Source organism: Scyliorhinus torazame, chromosome 12 (assembly GCF_047496885.1).
Source record: "Scyliorhinus torazame isolate Kashiwa2021f chromosome 12, sScyTor2.1, whole genome shotgun sequence".
Taxonomy (NCBI): domain Eukaryota; kingdom Metazoa; phylum Chordata; class Chondrichthyes; order Carcharhiniformes; family Scyliorhinidae; genus Scyliorhinus; species Scyliorhinus torazame.
Window position 1 is genome coordinate 218166513 of NC_092718.1, and position 18598 is coordinate 218185110.

Genomic DNA, 18598 nt, shown 5'->3' on the forward strand with positions numbered 1-18598 from the left:
TCGAAGACCTGATAAATCCTGATGAAATCAGAGACTGTCCATTTGAGAAATGCAACCCATGATCAATGCCCAGAACAGCTCATTCCGAAGGGCATTAGACATTTCTGCCCTTCTGATGTGGAGGTGGCAGGGGAACAAACGCACAAAATGTGCACCCATTTTGGTCTTTCCTTCACTGAAATTTAAAACAGTCTGTCCCTTCCAACCTTTTTCTTCCCTCTTCATTTGGTTTACTCCATTTCCTTGCTGAGCAATACCTACAGAGCTACAGACCATGCCACTTGGCCGTGATGCTGGGGGGAATAAAGCGGTGAGGGTGCTGCATTAGAGGTCAACATTCAGTTGCTGCTGGGGAGGAAAGGGGGAAGGAGGGAGAGAGTGGGTGGATTGAGATAGTGGGGCAAAGAGGGAGGGGGTAGAAAAAAAGAGACAATCATACGAGCAAGGTTAAGATCAAGTTACCTGTGCGACCCCTGTAACATATACAGGGACCCCCTCAATGGTTTCTATATCCTCACACTGACAGACGACGGTCATGATCTCCAGAGGTAGTCTATGCAGCAGGTGGCGTTTTGAGGGGGGGTGGGGGAAGGAGGTGGGACAGCACATATTCAGTCAGAGCAATTATCAGAACAAAGCATGAGAAATCCAACTCCCAGAGACATTAAGTAAATCATTCCATGTTTTGCTATGGGTGGTCGAAGTGATTTAACCCTTTGAGAACTGCTTTAGCAATTTGGCAGCCCAATACGTCACTCATTTTCCCTGCACAGCAAGGATAATTTGCTTTTGGGTTTGCTGTGTCTGCAGTAAAGTCCGCTGGCGATTCCACTTGCGAGTTGTAATTCCAGTAATATTGCGAATCAAGTGTCTTGGAGTTTGGGGTGCATGATTTACACACTTGTGAATCTTTACTTCCTAAAACCGAACTAGAAAGCCCATTAAATCAGTTTTACAATCACTATATCCAGAGTGAGAAGCATTTGACAGCTGCAAAAGGCTTCCAGTTAGATGATCTACTTTGAAATGCGAGACAACCTGAAACCTTTTGGATGGCATTTTATTTTAGAAAACATCAAATAACATCAAAGAGTTGGAGGTGAGATCTGCTTTCCTGGAAACTCCCCGACTGAAGACAACACTGTGTGCTTATGGTGACCACCCTACTGCAATAATAAGGACACTGGAGGCTGCAGGCTTCGGGTTCTGAGTGTCCTGTTACCAGGATGTAAGTAAAACGCTGATGGGTCTGCTATATTTAAGTTAACAGCCCATTAGCAGCAAGAAACATTTAAAATCGGGAGTACACAATCATCAAGTGGTGTGAAGCCATGAGCAGTTTGAGAAAAGAAATCTGTGGATCTTGTGCCCTCTTCCACACATCAGCTCCCCCATTCCCCTGAAAAACGCCTGCCAGCTTGAGCTATTGGCTTTTTCAAAATGGATTCATTAATAGATGTGGACATCACTGACAAGGTCGATATTTATTGCCGGTCCCCAATTGCCACCTTCTTGAAACGCTGCAGTTCGTGTTGAAGGTGCTCCCATGGTGCAGTTAGGCAGCACCAGTGATGATGAAGTAACGGTGGCATATTTCAGAATCAAGATGCTACGAGATTTGGAGAGGGATTTGGAGGTAGTGGCATCCCCACACAACTACAGCCGACGTCTTTTGAATTGGTGGAGGTTGTGGGTTTGCTGTCAAGAGAAGCATTGGGAAGTTTCTGCAATGCAACATATAGATTGCATACACTGTGGCCATACTGTGTTGGTTATGGAGGAAGCGAATGTTTAAGGTGGGCAATTCATAACCCTCGAGTGGTGAGCTCCAATAGTGAGGGGTTGGCTGACATCGGCAGTGAGGCTACGCCCAATACTAGCCTCCTGTGCATTCTTTCACCAAAGGGTCTCAAATCAGGAAGGATTTGTCGGTGATGAACAAATGACTCTCTTGAATATAGGGTGGTGATGGTGATGGCACCAAGCACGTCTTCACGCAAAGGATGGAGGAAATCTGGACCTCTCCCCTCCCAAAATAAGCTGCCAAGTAAAAATTTAAAACTTGAGGTTGACATATTAGTGAGGCAAGGTTTTGAAGGGATTCGGAATCAAGGTGGGTAAATAAGATTACGGTATAGATGATCTAATTGAATGGCACAGCCAACTAAAGTGGCTGATTGTTCCACTCCAATTCCAAGTATTGTTACATTGTGAGCCACTTAATAATCATCTTAATTATCACAAGTAGGCTTACATTAACACTGCAATGAAGTTACTGTGACAATCCCCTAGTCGCCACATTCCGGCGCCTGTTCAGGTACGCTGAGGGAGAATTCAGAATGTCCAATTCACCTTACAACACATCTTTCGGGACTTGCGGGAGGAAACCAGAGCACCCAGTGGAAACTCACGCAGGCACGGGGAGAATGTGCAGACTCCGCACGGACAGTGACCCAAGCCAGGAATTGAACCCGGGTCCTGTGAAGCAACAGTGCTAACTACTGCACTACTGGGGACTTAAATCCCAGCTATAATAAAAAAGTGTAAAACATTTAAACAAAAACGAAATGATTCCTGCTGGACCTGCAGCCACCCTTAATTTGAGGTGAGACATAACTAAATCCACCATTTATGGCAGCCACCAGGTGGCAAGTCACAATGGCAGCAAGGGTTGGTTCTCAAATATTCTCTTCCTCCCACATGGGGAGGGCTGGCAGAGGGATTGCCTCTCTTAGCAAGCCAGTCAATACTGGAAACTAACCACGATGAAAGATTGCAAACAAGGACGGTTTCCTGCCACTGGATTGCACATGCCACAGGGAGTACTATACTTTGAGAGATTAAGAGGTCTGTGGCACATTGCATGTTACAGCAGGAGTTACTGTTGTGACACTGTAGGAATTGAACATTTACAGTTTTCCATCCTCTTGTGTAAGCTCTCAGTTTGGAACATCTCACTTGGCACAAGTACTGCAATCCACAATTGGGTAAGTGATCGTCCATGCCTTAATGCCTTGCAAAATATTTTCTCAGTTCTCTCCAACTACTACAGATTAAATGTTCTGCATTTCAATCCATGTTTTATGTCCAGGATTACATTGCACTCACACTTCCTCAGCTTTCTAGGCCAGGACACAGAATAAACAAAACACAGGCCAGCTCGATGAGTGTGTGTAAATGGCGCATAATAAAAATAATCGCGCAGTAAACGAGATACTATTTCGGTTATCAAACCAGGAATATCTGATTCCAGCAGATCAATAAAATGCTGAAATCTCCTTCCTCACATGAACTCGTCTCCCTGGAGATTTATTTTTAAAAAAAATAAAAAAAATCAGTCTTCGCAAATCTAGAAAAAAAAATCATTGACAATATGGTTGCTGGGAATTCTAACAGCACCAGATTCTGTCAGGCTTTTCCTTGAATTGCAATGCAGTGTGAAACCTTCGGCAGCGATGTTTGGAATCAACTTGGGACAAGTCAGGAGTGTTCGGGCAAATTGAAGACTGGAGTAAGATCCAACTGACCCAAAACAGCGAGGATTTGTTTTTAAAAAAACAAACTTTAGATATTGATTGCAGGGTTAGTACTGTTGCTTCACTGCGCCAGGGTCCCAGGTTCGATTCCTGGCTTAGGTCACTGTCTGTGCGGAGTCTGCACGTTCGCCCCATGTCTGCGTGGGTTTCCTCCGGGTGCTCTGGTTTCCTCCCACAAGTCCCGAAAGACGTGCTTGTTCGGTGAATTGGACATTATGAATTCTCCCTCTGTGTACCCAAACAGGTGCCCGAGCGTGGCGACTAGGGGATTTTCACAGTAACTTTATTGCAGTGTTAATGTAAACCTACTTGTGACAATAATAAAGATTATTGATATTGATTGCAGGATTTGCAGGTTGGATGGGGATGTTGGATGCGAGAGTGGGCCGAAGCGGGGTGCTCGTTCAGAAGGTCAATGCAGACTCGATGGGCTGAATGGCCTCTTTCTACACTGTAGGGATTCTATGATTCTAAGCAGATTATTTCCTGTGGCATTTTAACATCCATGGCATGTGAACAAGGAATCAAGTGTTGTACTACATCATGGTCATTCCACTTTCAAAGGGAGCCTTGTACCTTCAAAGCCACTGAAGACTTGATCAGAACAAGAGAGATATGCAAGACCTCTTAAATCATGAGCAATAGAATATATGCCACCTCCACACCTTTTCTTCCTTTCCCCTATTTCAGTAGTCAGCAAAGTTAGATGGTAAAATAATCAGTATATATTTTTTGAAAAGGACACAAGAGCACAACCAATATGGATTCAACCCGTGAAATGTGTTAGAAGTATTTTACATGGAATAATGGGTAGTTGGCAGTGCTGACATGATTAAGAGGTTCAGCGGAGGCCATAAAATAAGGGTGGAGCTGGCAGGATTCACAGGCAGCAAATGATCATCCAGCCTTCAACTCTCACTGCAGTTTAGCATTTTAGTTTACACCGTGTGAGATTATAATCTACTTTTAATTAAATAATTCTTGTGGAGTTTTCTTAGGTATTGGGTTCCGTGGCTGGAGCATTGTGAAACTGAAGCCAGTTCCACATATGCTGAAGTATAACCACCTATTTTTGTGGATACTCTTCTCAAGCTTCACACCATTTGATATTCTGCGTTGATGAATGGAATGATTTTGTTTTGGAATGTAAAAATACGCAGAGCGATGATTGTATACGCCAGCAGAAATGGTTATTTAATTGCACAGTATGGATTCACTCGAATTGTGATAATCCCCCAAATCATCCTTGGGATGTTTTCTAGATTTCACAGCTGTCTTGTTTCAGCGGTTTTCGTAATTGTTTTTTTTAAAGTACCTGGAGCTACAGGAATGAAATACAATTTTCTTTGGATTTGAAGGATATCATGACACAGTGAAGAATTTACATAACTTATTAGGGACCAGCAATTTTAAAGCGTAACCTACAATATTGCGGGATGACCGCTTCCAGAAGTCATTCTGTAGCATTTCCAAGTTGGATTTCCTTTGGTATTGAACATAAAAGGATGTAATTTAAAAAAAACACCCCTCTTGACATCACAAAGACCTAAATTGTCTTTGCTGTGCAACAACTGTTCCAATTGCCGGAGCACCCTTATTAATTTGGGCTAACTGTAGAAGATGTTGCAAGATTTGTTCATTGCATTTTTAGAGTAGGATGCATTTGTTTAGACAACCGGACATATATGGATGGACATTAGTTTGCTGGGGTATTTTGTTTAACAAATGGACTGGGATTGCTCAGCAGTATGGAGTCCTGATAGAAAAGTGACTTGATTGGGGAGTCGGTTACTTCAAATCAGATTCTTAGATTTTTAAAGCGTTGACTGCATTTAAAAAAAAAAAATCACTTTAGTTATTTTAGTGACTGCAAACAGGAACATTTAGGTTTGTAAAATAAATCTGAAGTTTTTCCTCTCCTTTACAATTTCCAAAATGTTGTGGATTCTTCCAATACTCTAATATCATAAAAATCCACCCTTCAGTCAACAGCCAGCAGTGTGTGCTGGTTTGTGAGCAGGAGCAGGAGGAATTGAGATTTTCACTTCCTCAGTTCAGAGACATGAAGATCAGGTGATTGGCAGACCCGGGAATCAGTCATGGGGTTTTCCTGTTCAGCAAAGCTTGGCACTCACAGCTCCAGAGCAAGCTCTTTACAAATAAGGGCAGCACGGTAGCATAGCGGTTAGCGCAATTGCTTCACAGCTCCAGGGTCCCAGGTTCGATTCTCGGCTGGGTCACTGTCTGTGCGGAGTCTGCACGTTCTCCCCGTGTGTGCGTGGGTTTCCTCCGGGTGCTCCGGTTTTCTCCCACAGTCCAAAGATGTGCAGGTTAGGTGGATTGGCCATGCTAAATTGCCCTTAGTGTCCAAAATTGCCCTTAGCGTTGGTTGAGTGGGGTTACTGGGTTATGGGGATAGGGTGGTGTGGGATTGGGTAGGGTGCTCTTTCCAAGAGCTGGTGCAGACTCGATGGGCCAAATGGCCTCCTTCTGCACTGTAAATTCTATGAAATCGGATTTTAAGTAACCAACTGCCCTGTAAAGTCAATCAGGGCTCCATGTTGCTAAGCTATCCCAGTCCATTTGTTTAATAAAATACCACAGCAATCTAGCATCCATCAACATTGATCAGGCAGTCTCAATAAATGCATCCTACTTCAAAAATGCATCAAGCAAACCTTCCAGCAGTTTCTAAAACTATCCAGAATTAACCCATTACATAGAACATAGAACAGTACAGCACAGGCCAGGCCCTTCAGCCCACGATGTTGTGCCAACCATTTATCCTAATCTAAGATCAACCTAACCTACACCCCTTCAATTTACTGCTGTCCATGTGCCTGTCTAAGAGTCGCTTAAATGTCCCTAATGACTCTGACTCCACCACCTCTGCTGGCAGTGCATTCCACACACCCACCACTCTCTGTGTAAAGAACCTACCACTGACATCTCCCCTATACCTTTCTCCAATCACCTTAAAATTATGTCCCCTCGTGACAGCCATTTCCACCCTGGGGAAAAGTCTCTGGCTTATCCACTCTATCCATGCCTCTCATCACCTTGTACACCTCTATCAAGTCACCTCTCTGCCTTCTTCACTCCAGTGATAAAAGTCCTAGCTCCCTCAACCTTTCTTCCTAAGACATGCCCTCCAGTCCTGGTAAATCTCCTCTGTACCCTCTCCAAAACAAACACATCTTTCCTATAATGAGGCAACCAATACTGGACACAATATTCCAAGTGTGGTCTAACTAGAGTTTTACAAAGCTGTAGCAAAATCTTGCGGCTCTTAAACTCAACCCCCCTGTTAATGAAAGCCAACACACCATACACCTTCTTAACAACCCTATCAACCTGAGTGGCAACTTTGAGGGATCTATGTACGTGGACCCCACGATCCCTCTGTTCCTCCACACTTCCAAGAATCCTGCCTTTTAAGCCTGCATTCAGCATTCAAATTCGACCTTCCGAAATGAATCACTTCACATTTATCAAGGTTGAACTCCATCTGCCACATCTCAGCCCAGCTCTGCATCCTGTCAATGTCCTGCAACAACCCTCAACACTATCTACAACTCCCCCAACCTTCGTGTCATCAGCAAACTTACTAACCCACCCTTCCACTTCCTCATCCAAGTCATTTATAAAAACCACAAAGAGCAGAGGTCCCAGAACAGATCCTTGCGGGACACAACTGGTCACTTACATGCAACACAGACACATTTACCATTCATGATTAAGGAGATCCTGGTCACAATTGGCAGATTCAATTTTGCATTGACCCCAATGAAAATTCAATGCATTTCAGTCGAGTGCAGTTCCTGGTGCTTGAGAGTGATTATGCCACTCCTTGAACAGATCACCGCAGGTTGGAATTAGCATTTTCAGTCGGAAAGCTCTGCTTGGTGTCAACAAGGCAATGAATCACCACACCAAGATTGAAACAAGTTTGCAATTTTCTTTTTGCATTAGGTTAGCATTGAAGGAGGTCCTGCGGAGCAGTGGGTAGTGGCCAAGCAAAGTGCGCTCATAACGTGGACAAACAGGTTGTTTATCAGCCAGTAAACCTTTTCAGTACATCTGATGGAAGGCTGCAAGAGCGGGAGAGTTTCCTGTCAACCACACTGCAGAAATCATCGACCACTCGCTGCAATACTGCCAAACATAATCATGAACTAATGCAATGGATCAACCTAAAAGAGGCATTGAGGTCTCCAGTGCAGTTGAGTGCAGTGTGAAACACCCTCCAGTCATATTATAGATGTCTCAGAGAAAGACTGGTCATTTTTTCTGGCTGAATTATAGGAATAAGGAATTGGGTTGAAAATTTCCAAACTCAATTTTGCAAAAACAGCCTTCACACTACTCGCAGGTGGTTGGATTCAAGACCAACTATCTGGAACAAAAGAAGGGCTTTGATCCTGTCTGTCCACCATCAGTACAACTGTTTCACATTACCTGCACTCCCACGTGGTGTACAGCTCAATAGCACATGAACACTCAGCATCATGGCTGTGAATGATGTATACAGAACAGCTAATATTTTGCTGCTGGATTATCAAAATGACATGGAGATTTGGACATTCTGGACCAATGCATTTCTCTGATGCACCTTGTCCATTATGAATCATGAGCTATAATTGCCTTTGAACAAAGCAGTGATCAACAAGTCAATGCAGAAAAGCATGTGTGGCTTGGGTCCCACTCACACAGGAGAAGAAAAGCAACAGGACAAAAAAATGAAAGGAAAGAGAATCACCTTCTGCCATTAGCCTACTCAGCATTCGCATATTTCAAGGCAGAATAACTTGTACCTAAATTCAATACGTGCCCCTCTGACCTCTGTTAGAGTCCCTCCTTTTGATTTTCCTTTGTTCCCATTTCTTTTCTTTTATTACTTTTGATCCGTGGACCAATAATTGGAATGTGTCTTCAAGCAGAGGACTCAAGCTGAGACAGCCTGTTAGTCTGGACAGTGTGTTCCAGGTTTTGTATTTTGGGGAGGAGAAAACAGACTCGCCTGCACCGAGTGAATCTTAAGAATCAGCTTTGGAGGAAATCGGTTTGATTGGCCGGCTGCAACCTGTGGGTCGGCCAGCAGTATTCTGGCTGACAACAGTCAGTAACTGGTTCCTGCGTGATGCTTCCGAGAGAGCTGGGCAGAAGTGATTAGACCTTTAAAGCAGAAGGAACAGTCTCTCTCGCTGCTGAAGTAAAGAACTGCTTTAATGTTCCAAAACAAGAGAGGGCCTAGCACATCTTTGATATACTTTTGAAATGATCTTGAACTTACAGGGAGCAGACAACCTTGCCAGAGGAAACCATCTCTTGCTCTTGCCTAGAAGGAACTGAAATGAAAGCTTGAACCCCTGAAAGACATTAACTGGAAACCAAACTAGTCGATCAGAGATCCTTTATCCGTTTGTGTTATGATTACTTTCTTCCCTCTCCACCACCCTTTGTTGGGCCTGCGTGGGGGCGGGCCTGTGCAAGAGGTGGGCCTGCGGGCGGACATGCCTGTGGATGTGTGTGTGTGGGCGGGCGCGTGTGTGGGGGCAGGCGTGCATGTGGGCAGACGTTGGTGTGGCCTTTATAGAAGATCAAAATACAAGTTAGATTGTGAAATCCGAAAAAGCAATTAATAACTTCTACTGGATAGTTAGAAATTGCAGAATTGTTGAGAAATGTGCAAACACAACAATTTCCCTGTAAGATTAAATGTGTTGCAATTAGAATTCCAAGAGCTAGATTATCCAACCCCCAGGCTGCAATTATTCTGATTTCACACCTATTCTATGGCTATTGTGTCAATGGGAATTGACTAAATAAAAATGCCAAGCTCCCTCGTCAACTGGGTAAATAAGCTTTGTGATGTAGTACCAAGGCATTGAGGTTCAAAGTTTGATTTCCGAGTCTGCTGAGCTAATGAATACAGGTTTGGAAAACAAATTGCCATTACATGAGTATTTGGTATGCTTTCAAGGTCTAATCACTTCTGCCCAGTTACATTGCAGCAAAAATTCTCAAACTTCTTCATTAATGGATCACTTTGACAGGTCAAAAGACATCGACCAGTCCTATCACACCTGCTTTCACAGGTGTGAACATCGAATCAGATATATGGGAAGAATGGAGCTGCTTTTTAATGAGACACCAAAGGGGTGATGCCTGGTTCAAAGCTGGGGAGCTTCAGTCTCACGTCAGCTATTCAGCTGGTTCCTCTTCTTTTTAGCCCGGCGGTGTTGAAGATCCGATCTAGCAGTTATTTATTGTTAGGACCAGCAGCAGGTGCTCCAGAGCTGCACCAGCGAATCCTGGATGCTCAGACTGTACGTGGAGTCAAAAGTCCATCAAACCTTTCTGGTCAAATACCAGCTTCAGTGACTTGCATTTACATTAGAGAAACTGTACAACGACATTGTGATAGTCAGAAGATTGGACAGAATATAAAGAACAGCAAAGAACGACTAACAGATTAATAAGGAGGGAGAAATTAAGAATACGAGAGGAAGCTAGCTACAAATCTAAATACTGGTGACAGTTTCTCCGGCTATTCAAAAATGAAAAATAGCAAAGTGAAAGTTGATCCTCTAGAGAGTCTGAGGAACTATTTAGTGGAAAATAAGGAAATGGCGGATGAACTGAACAAATATATTGCGTCTGCGATGGGGAGAAACTCTAGAACTGAGAGGAGGAGGAACTACTTCTCACAGAGGGTGGTGAATTTGTGGAACTCGCTATCCCATAGTGCGGTGGAATCGGGGTCATTAAATGGTTTCAAGGAGGAGATAGACATATTTCTGATTTTTAAAAGCTGGATAAAAGGATATGGGGATCAGGTGGGGAGGTGTATTTGAGACCAGGAAGAGTTCAGTTATGATCTGATTGAATGGCGGAGCAGGCTCGAAGAGCTGAATTGCCGACTTCTACTCCTAATTCCTATGTTCCTATGTCTGTCTTCATTGCAGAGAATACAAATAGCATCCCAGAATTAAGTGTGAATCAAGAGGTGAGAGCGAGGAACTTAAAACAATCACAATCACCAGGGAAAGAGTTCCAATCTAATGATTGGAACCAACAGTTGCCAAGTCCCCAGATGCTGATGGACTTCACCCGAGGATTTTTAAAGAAGTCATTGTCGAAATAGTCGGTGCATCGTTTTAATTTGCCAAAATTTCCCAGATTCAGATTGGACAATAACAAATGTGACTCGTTTAATCAATAAAGGAGGATTTTGTGGTGACGTTTGCACGTAATGATCTGAGCACTGAAGTACAGCATGATCACGGTGGGAGTGAACCACATCAGAGGGGCTTCTGAAGTAGTTCTCTCCCAGCAACGTTGGAAGAATAAACAATCGTGCTGTACCCGAGTCTCCCGAGATCATTTTGTACAAACGTTATCAGAACAATTTAGCGTGGTCAGCAGGATTCAAATGTGCACAGAGAAACCCCCCTTTAATTTACTCCTATATGGGTGTGGTCAGTTTAGCTAGGCCTTCCATGAAAGTTGAGCAATAATTAAATAATCCCAAAATGTATCTAACCCCTCACATGTCTGCAAGTCTTGCATTCTTTCTATAACCTCTTTTCGGCTGTGGGGAAGTTCCCGCTTGTCGTGCTATCATATAGCCCAAATATTGTACTTCTTGTTTTCCTCGCTGAGCTTTCTTTGGACTGGCTTCGAGTCCGGCTGCATCCAATAATCTATGGATATGCAACAGCACCCCTGTGTTCTTTAGCGGTTTCTGAGACAACCAGCAGATCATCTCCATACCACATTAATGTAGCATGAGTTGTCGGCAAATTCAGGTCCATAATTGAAATGGCTGCTCCAGTGCCTATTAACATACTGTATACCGGCTCCCCAATAGCACGTCAATAAATATACAGGGATCCCCGGCTCTGGATGTTCAAAAGATCAGCACCACCTATTCTTATCAGCTAAATGCTGGAAAAGTTTCAAGGCTTCATCCTTGTATGGGGTGTCTGCCCTGTGTCTATTTCCAAGGATTACCTTGGCCCCTGACTTTCCCATCCTGTTCCTTACAGCAATCGTTCCCAGGGTGTCCAAGCTTCCTGCAATTTGCACAACGTATCCCCTTCCATGAAGCCCTACCGTCCCCGGACACGTCTCGCTCCTTTTCTACAGTTGAAACATCCCCTCCTTGGGGGTCACTGCTACTTATTTTCAAATATATTTGTTCAGAGCTTGGCCAGCATTTAATGCCCATCCCTAATTGCCCTTGAACTGAGTGGTTTGCTCGGCCATTTTAAAGGGCATTTAAGAGTCAACCACATTGCTGAGGGTCTGGAGTCACATGTAGGCCAGACCGGGTAAGGATGGCAGATTTCCTTCCCTAAAGGACATTGGGTTTTTACAACAATCAATAACATTATTCGACTTCTAATTCCAGATGTAAAAAAAAAATAATTTCACCATCTGCTGTAGAACATTACCCTGGATTACCAGTCCAGCGGCAATACAACTGAACCACCGCCTCCCCTACTGGTGCGACTTTATTTCCCTGACATTGTAATTCCGTAGCCCATCGCATAATAGCCATATAATTTCCACTCACCGAGAGACCCAACCGAATGATCTTCTGATGCTCCGGACTGAACCCCTCCTTTAACAATTTCAAGGAAATGTATTTGTCCCGGTCGAGACAATGGTCCCTGAAAACTGTACGGATGCCTCCTACCTTCACTCCACATAATTCATGACTGATTCACCCAATCTTTGGGCAACTGATGTCATATATCCCCAGTTTATTTCACCTATTCCCAGGGCCTCTTTGACCTCTCTCTCAAATCTCCTATGTAGGCCCGTGTCACTTCTCGACTGAGAACACCCTTTGGGTTCGCCCCGTCTCCATTTTTCATTTGCCAGGGCAATTGCCCCCAAACATCCCGTGGATATTTTGCCTTTACCAAGATGTGCTTGTCCATAGGGTACATTACATGGAAGTCCTGCAATTCCTGTAATTTAGTCCAGAATGCGGAATTGTTACATCTCAGCAACTTGTTAAACAACATTTGTTTCTCTCCAGGGCTAAAGGGCGTGTCCAATGCTGCACCAGAGTCTCTGGAGATCATTTTGTGCAAATATCACCAGACATCTTTGGAACAATGAACACAATGTTCTGCATCCATGACTTTTGCGTATAAAGGTGCTTGCAGATCTGCAAACTGGCAGAGTACTGCTTTGGAAGTCCCTCTGATGTAGTTATCTCCCTGCATATGTTGGAAGAATAAATGATCGTGCTGTACCAGAGTCTCCGGAGATCATTTCGTGCAAACATCACCACAACAGAGGAAGACAAAAGGCAGGAAATCCAAGGCCAGTTAGCTGAACATCTGTCACAGGGATAATGCTGGAATCTATTATTCATGAGGTTATAGCTGGGCACTTGGAAAAATCACAATGCAATCAGGCAGAATCAACATGGTTTTGTTTTAAAAGGAAACCAAATTTAACTAATTTATTGAAGTTCTTTGAGGCAGTAATAAGCAAAGTGGATCAAGGGGAACCTGTGAATGTGGTGGTACTTAAATTTCCAGAAGGCATTTGAGAAAGTGTTACTTTAGAAAATAAGTGCTCATAGTGTAGGGGGTAACATATTTGCATGGATAGAGGATTGATTAGCTAACATGAAGCAGAGAATGCGCATAAATGGGTCATTCCTGGTTGGCAGGATGTGACAATAGACGTGCCACAGGGACCAGTGCGAGGGCCTCAACTATTTCCAATTTATCTGAATAATTTGGATGAAGGGATTGAGTTTATGGTTGCTAAATTTGCTGATGACATAAAGATAGGTAGGAAAGGAAGTTGTAAAGAGGACATAAGAGGGGTAAAGAGATATAAATAGGTTGAGTGGGAAAGGATATGGCAAATGGAATATAATGTGGGAAAATGTAAACTGGTCTACTTTGGCAGGAAGAATTACTCAAACGGAGAGATTATAGAACTCTTGAGGTTCAGAGGGATCTGGGTGTCCTGGTACATGAATCAAGAAAGGTTAGTTTGCAGGTACACCAAGTGTTCAGTGCAGCATTTTCCAGCACTTGGTCCATAGCTTTGCATTCTATGGCATTTCAAATCGCCCCTCATCTTAAACCTATGCCCCTTGGTCATTGGCCCTTCTACGAAGGGGAAAAATTCCTTCCAATCTACTCACGGTCTCTCAGAATTTTGTACGCCTCAATCAGGTTCCACTCTCATCCTTTGCTCTTCACCCCAGCTTTACCAATCTCTCTTTATAGCTGAAATGCCCTAGCCCAGGGGCATTCCTGAGTTGGCTGCTTTCTAGCTCTTCTTTAAAAAACAAAAGTTCTTGTAACCGTGAGGTTTTAGTATTGAGAGACTTAATTTTGTGCTAAATTAATTGGGGAAATAATTACCTAATGCTTGCTTTGAACTCTTGCAATATTATCTCCTGTGTCACCGTACCTTTCACATAACGGTAAGGGCAGCTTGTCCACAGGGATGTGTAGCTTTGGTGTGTACGGCTCAAAACGACCAGTTACCAAAATGACTTCCGAAACTAGGTATGTATGAACATATGAATTGAGAACAAGAGTATTGGTCCCTCAAGCCAGCTCCGCCATCAGTAAGATAATGGCTGACTCCTTGTTAATCAAGAATCTAGCTACCTCTGCCTTAAAAATATTAATTGTCCCCACCCTCCGCTTCTTTCTGGAGGAAAGCGTTCCAAAGATTCACGACCCTCTCAGGAATACATTTGTCTTCATAGTATTAAAACATCATCAGGATCAATGTCCCATAAAGGTGGTATTCTCGGTTATCTAACCAATTTACACATGGTTAATAAATCAAAATTCTTTTTGTCATAAGCCAAATTCCTGATGAAGGTTACCATCACACTGTGCTCAAGGACCTTTGTTCTTTTTTAAAGTTAGTTACAGAAATGCCACCTATTTGATGATGATCTAATAGGGTCATTTTGGGGATCGCTAAGTATTTAATTGCAAAGAGGTGCAGTGACCGTGGCATTTAAATCATTCGGTTTCACAGAGGTGCAAAGTTAGCAATGTGGAACATTAGAAAATGTATTATGTCTGCCCCAAAATTTAATTGTTTAAAATTTTTCTTTATAAATTTAGAGTACCCAATTAATTTTTTCCAATTCAGGGGCAATTTAGCGTGGCCAATTCACCTACCCTGCACATCTTTGGGTTGTGGGGGCAAAACCCACGCCAACACGGGGAGAATGTGCAAACTCCATACAGACAGTGACCCAGAGCCGGGATCGAACCTGGGACCTCGGTGCCGTGAGGCAGCAGGGCTAACCCACTGCGCCACCGTGCTGCCCTCCCAAAATTTAAATTGATGGTGGTAAACACAATAGGTTGAAAGGACTGGTATTGTTAGGGTTGAAAGTTGTGTGCCAGCCCATATGAATGACAGTAAGGGCAAAATCATATCAGATGTCACCATAACGTTTGAGAACTGAAGTTTAACTTGCACTGATACAAATTGTTTTAATATCAATACACTTGCTGAATGGTCCGATTTATTCAAAGAGAGCCACAGTTTCATGGGACATGACTCTATTCCCAACTGTGTTGGAATAGCCTCCCCCGCCACTTCAAATTCAAAACAAGTACCCTTGAGGAATGCAGTGACCTCTCCCCCACTTGGAACCAAGAGTTGTTCTGGTGCCAACATTTAATTTAATTTTACTACAATGATCAGTGCTTGGAGAAGACAGGGTGGCTCACTGTGATATGGCCATGATTGCTAACAGTTGCTGTTTTAATCATGTCAGCGTGGTGAAATAATGTTCAAAGGCCTGGCCCTTCTACCGCACAGAAGACAAAACAGCCGAGCATAACTAGCAGCGGCCAGATTGCAGCACAACTTGCAACAGATCATCTGGTGAGCCATAACAGGGACTGCAGCTGGGGAGATCTGAGACAGGATTGAAGAGAAGGAAGGTAACAGGAATTTTATTCATTTTTTTGCTGTGTCTGTACTGCACAAACACTGCATCTTTTTTCAAAATGCGGCCAAGACGTAGCTGAACCTCACACTGATCTGAATGCTGTAAGGAGAGCACAGTGCATCCTCATCGACCGATGCTGAAACATTCTGGGCAAAGCCAACAGAGGGCACAAACAATTGATGGCCGTGTAAATCACTGCAGGTGCGATGCATGCGCTGAGCATATTGTGTGACACGGCACAGATTCTGCCGTCCAAGTAAATAGGTAAGAGCAATCTTAGAAACACAGACTGCATAGAACAGCGGAGACAAAACATGCACGGTTCTACAGGGAAGTGGAGGAATGAAGCCACGGGGGGGGGGGGGGGGGGGGGAGGAGGAGGAGGAGGAGGAGGAGGAGGAGGAAGAGAGAGAGAGAGAGCGAGAGAGAGAAAAGAGGAGAGCAAGAAATTTAATGTACATCTACACTGCCTGCTCTGGAATGCACAGCAATACTGTGATCCAGAAATCTAGATGAGGAGGAAACTGGAACAGGACAAAGTATCCCTCAGTGGAAGATTTCCATGAGATTCACATGCAATAAAATGCACCATTAAAGCAGTCAGTTTGATGTGTTTATTATTTTAACAAGCTGGCTACTAGTTTCACAGAACATCGTGACTGCATTACTTCCAAAGGGGAGCTTTTGTCACCACTTACTGACTGGTGTGACATGATAATTATGAAGCAAGTGCACATGAAAATTGTGTGCAAGAAAAATAAGCAGAAGTGATCTCAGAAAGCTGGATCCCACTAAATTCTACACTTCAACTGCCGTGATGGTAGGTTTTAGGGCAAATATGACGACGTTTACACTGTTCGCTCACGGGGGGGGGGGGGGGAAGAAAGAGAATCTGGAACAGTCTCCCCCCCCCAAAATAACTGTTGAAGGCGCTGGGGACCCAATTGAAAAATTCAAGACCGATATTGCCATTTTGTTTGTGTTGTAATGTACAGTGAGGAGTATGGAACCAAGATACGATGAAGATACAGATCAGTCACAATCTAAGTGGTGAGGGGGCTGAATGGCCTATTCCTGTTCAATTTTCTGTGGTGAAGATGTATTTCATGTGTATGCCCCATTTGAATTTTGTTTTTTTAAATTTAGAGTACCCAATTTATTTTTTCCAATTAAGTGGCGATTTAGTGTGGCAATCCACCTACCCGGCACATCTTTGGGTTGTGGGGGCAAAACCCACGCAAACACGGGGAGAATGTGCAAACTCCACACGGACAGTGACACAGAGCCGAGGTCGAACCTGGGACCTCGGCGCTGTGAGGCAGCAGTGCTAACCACTGCGTCACCATGCTGCCCCGAGCACGAGGGGACATAGCTTTAAATTGAAGGGAGATAGATCTAAGACAGATGTCAGAGGTAGGTTCTTTACTCAGAGAGTAGTAAGGGCGTGGAATGCCCTGCCTGCAACCGCAGTGCACTCGCCAACACTAAGGGCATTCAAATGGTCATTGGATAGACATATGGACGATAAGGGAATAGCGTAGATGGGCTTCAGTGGTTTCACAGGTCGGCGCAACATTGAGGGCCGAAGGGCCTGTACTGCGCTGTAATGTTCTATGTATATCCAACTTGTGTTGCTAACCTGTGCAGGTTTGCCAGGAGGTTAAAGAGCACATTTATGAGGAAATCTCAAGGAAAATGGAAAGAATACGGAATAAAGATTCTTTATATCCAAAATATGTGAAAATTAATTTTGTAACTGTGAGGAGTTCCAAGTTTTCAAATGGCGAGATTATATGCGAATGGCAGTCTTCCCCATTCGGAGCATATGGAGTGGACAAGGCTACAGATCTGGTATCTTATTTATCTGGGGCATTCATCTACTCAACCTGGGAGTCACAAAATTCTTTAAGACCACATACAAACATACAAGGAGCAGGCCATTCAGCCCCTCAGGGCTGATGTGCCATCTAATAAGGACACGGCTAATCTGATGGTAACTTCAAATCTGCGGCCCACCTACCCCGTTTAACCTATCACCCTCTTGCTGACCAAGTTTCTATCCACCCACCTTAAAAAATATACAAACACTCAGCTTCCGCTCCCTTTTCATGGTGAGAGTTCCAAAAACACTCTGCCCTCAGAGTGAAAAACTCTCACCTCATCTTTTTAAATGAGCGACCCTCTTATTTTTAAACAGTGACCCCTCGTTTCAGATACTCCCACCCTGTCAAGAGCCCTGTCTCTTAAAGGTTTTGATCAAGTCGCCTCTTACTCTTTTAAACCTCAGCGGATACAAGCCTAGCCCTCATAAGACAATCTGTCCATTCCAGGTATTAGTCTGGTAAACCTAAAATCTTTGCTTACGGACCACTTTCAAGCTAGCCTGGCTACGATTGTAGCTTACTTAGCCAAATTTTACCAAATGAAAAATTTGGTAAGAAGAAACAGTTACTAATTGGAACGGTGAATAAACTCAAAAAGTGACTTTTAAAGAGCTTGATTTGGAGTGTGGTTTTGTATGGATGAGAGCCGGGGGACCTCACAGAAAGAGGAGACCAACTTGCTACATGATTCAGGAATGTGGGCTTGGTTAAGAGTAGAAAGGATCTGTTGGATAGGAAAGAACAATGATGAAGTGCAATGGAGCGTGAATGAACAAAGCAATCTGTTGAACATAATTTTAAAAAGGCAGAGAGATTGGGTAGGACACATGTTTAAGAGGACAAGGACTTGCAAGAGATGTTATGGAGGGAAGGTTTCAAGAAAAAGAGGAAGAGGAAAGAAGAGAGCATCAAAATCGAACTAAGTTGTTAAGAAATGAAAAGAATGGCCAGGATAGAGAGATACGGAAAGGCTACTTTGAGCCAAGGACCTGCCTTTGAGCAGGGCACACACTGATGATGAGTCCTCACATTTCAACTCCGAGGTTGCAAGAAGGGTTGAAACAGAGTATGTGTGGGGATAAGATATATTCATATGATAATGAAGCTCAGCAATTTTTCTTGAATCGCATCATAGCAGTGCCAAAAATAAGAGGCATTAGCTACTTCGATTTGATGTTAAAGCTTAGCTTAAGAACTGATGTGCGTTA

General features: G+C 43.6%; 1 protein-coding gene across 3 annotated transcripts in view; it reads right to left on the bottom strand.

Annotated features, from left to right (window-relative positions):
• LOC140386987 (flotillin-2) overlaps window positions 1-18598 on the bottom strand; it is a 135285-nt gene that overhangs the window by 52814 nt on the left and 63873 nt on the right. Inside the window, exon 3 of one of the 3 annotated variants that reach the window (XM_072469946.1) lies at window positions 463-553. The exons of the other annotated variants lie outside the window; for them this stretch is intronic. Within the exon in view, the coding sequence (XP_072326047.1) occupies window positions 463-553 (91 nt within the window). The remainder of the gene's footprint in view (window positions 1-462; window positions 554-18598) is intronic. 3 annotated transcript variants of the gene reach the window in all.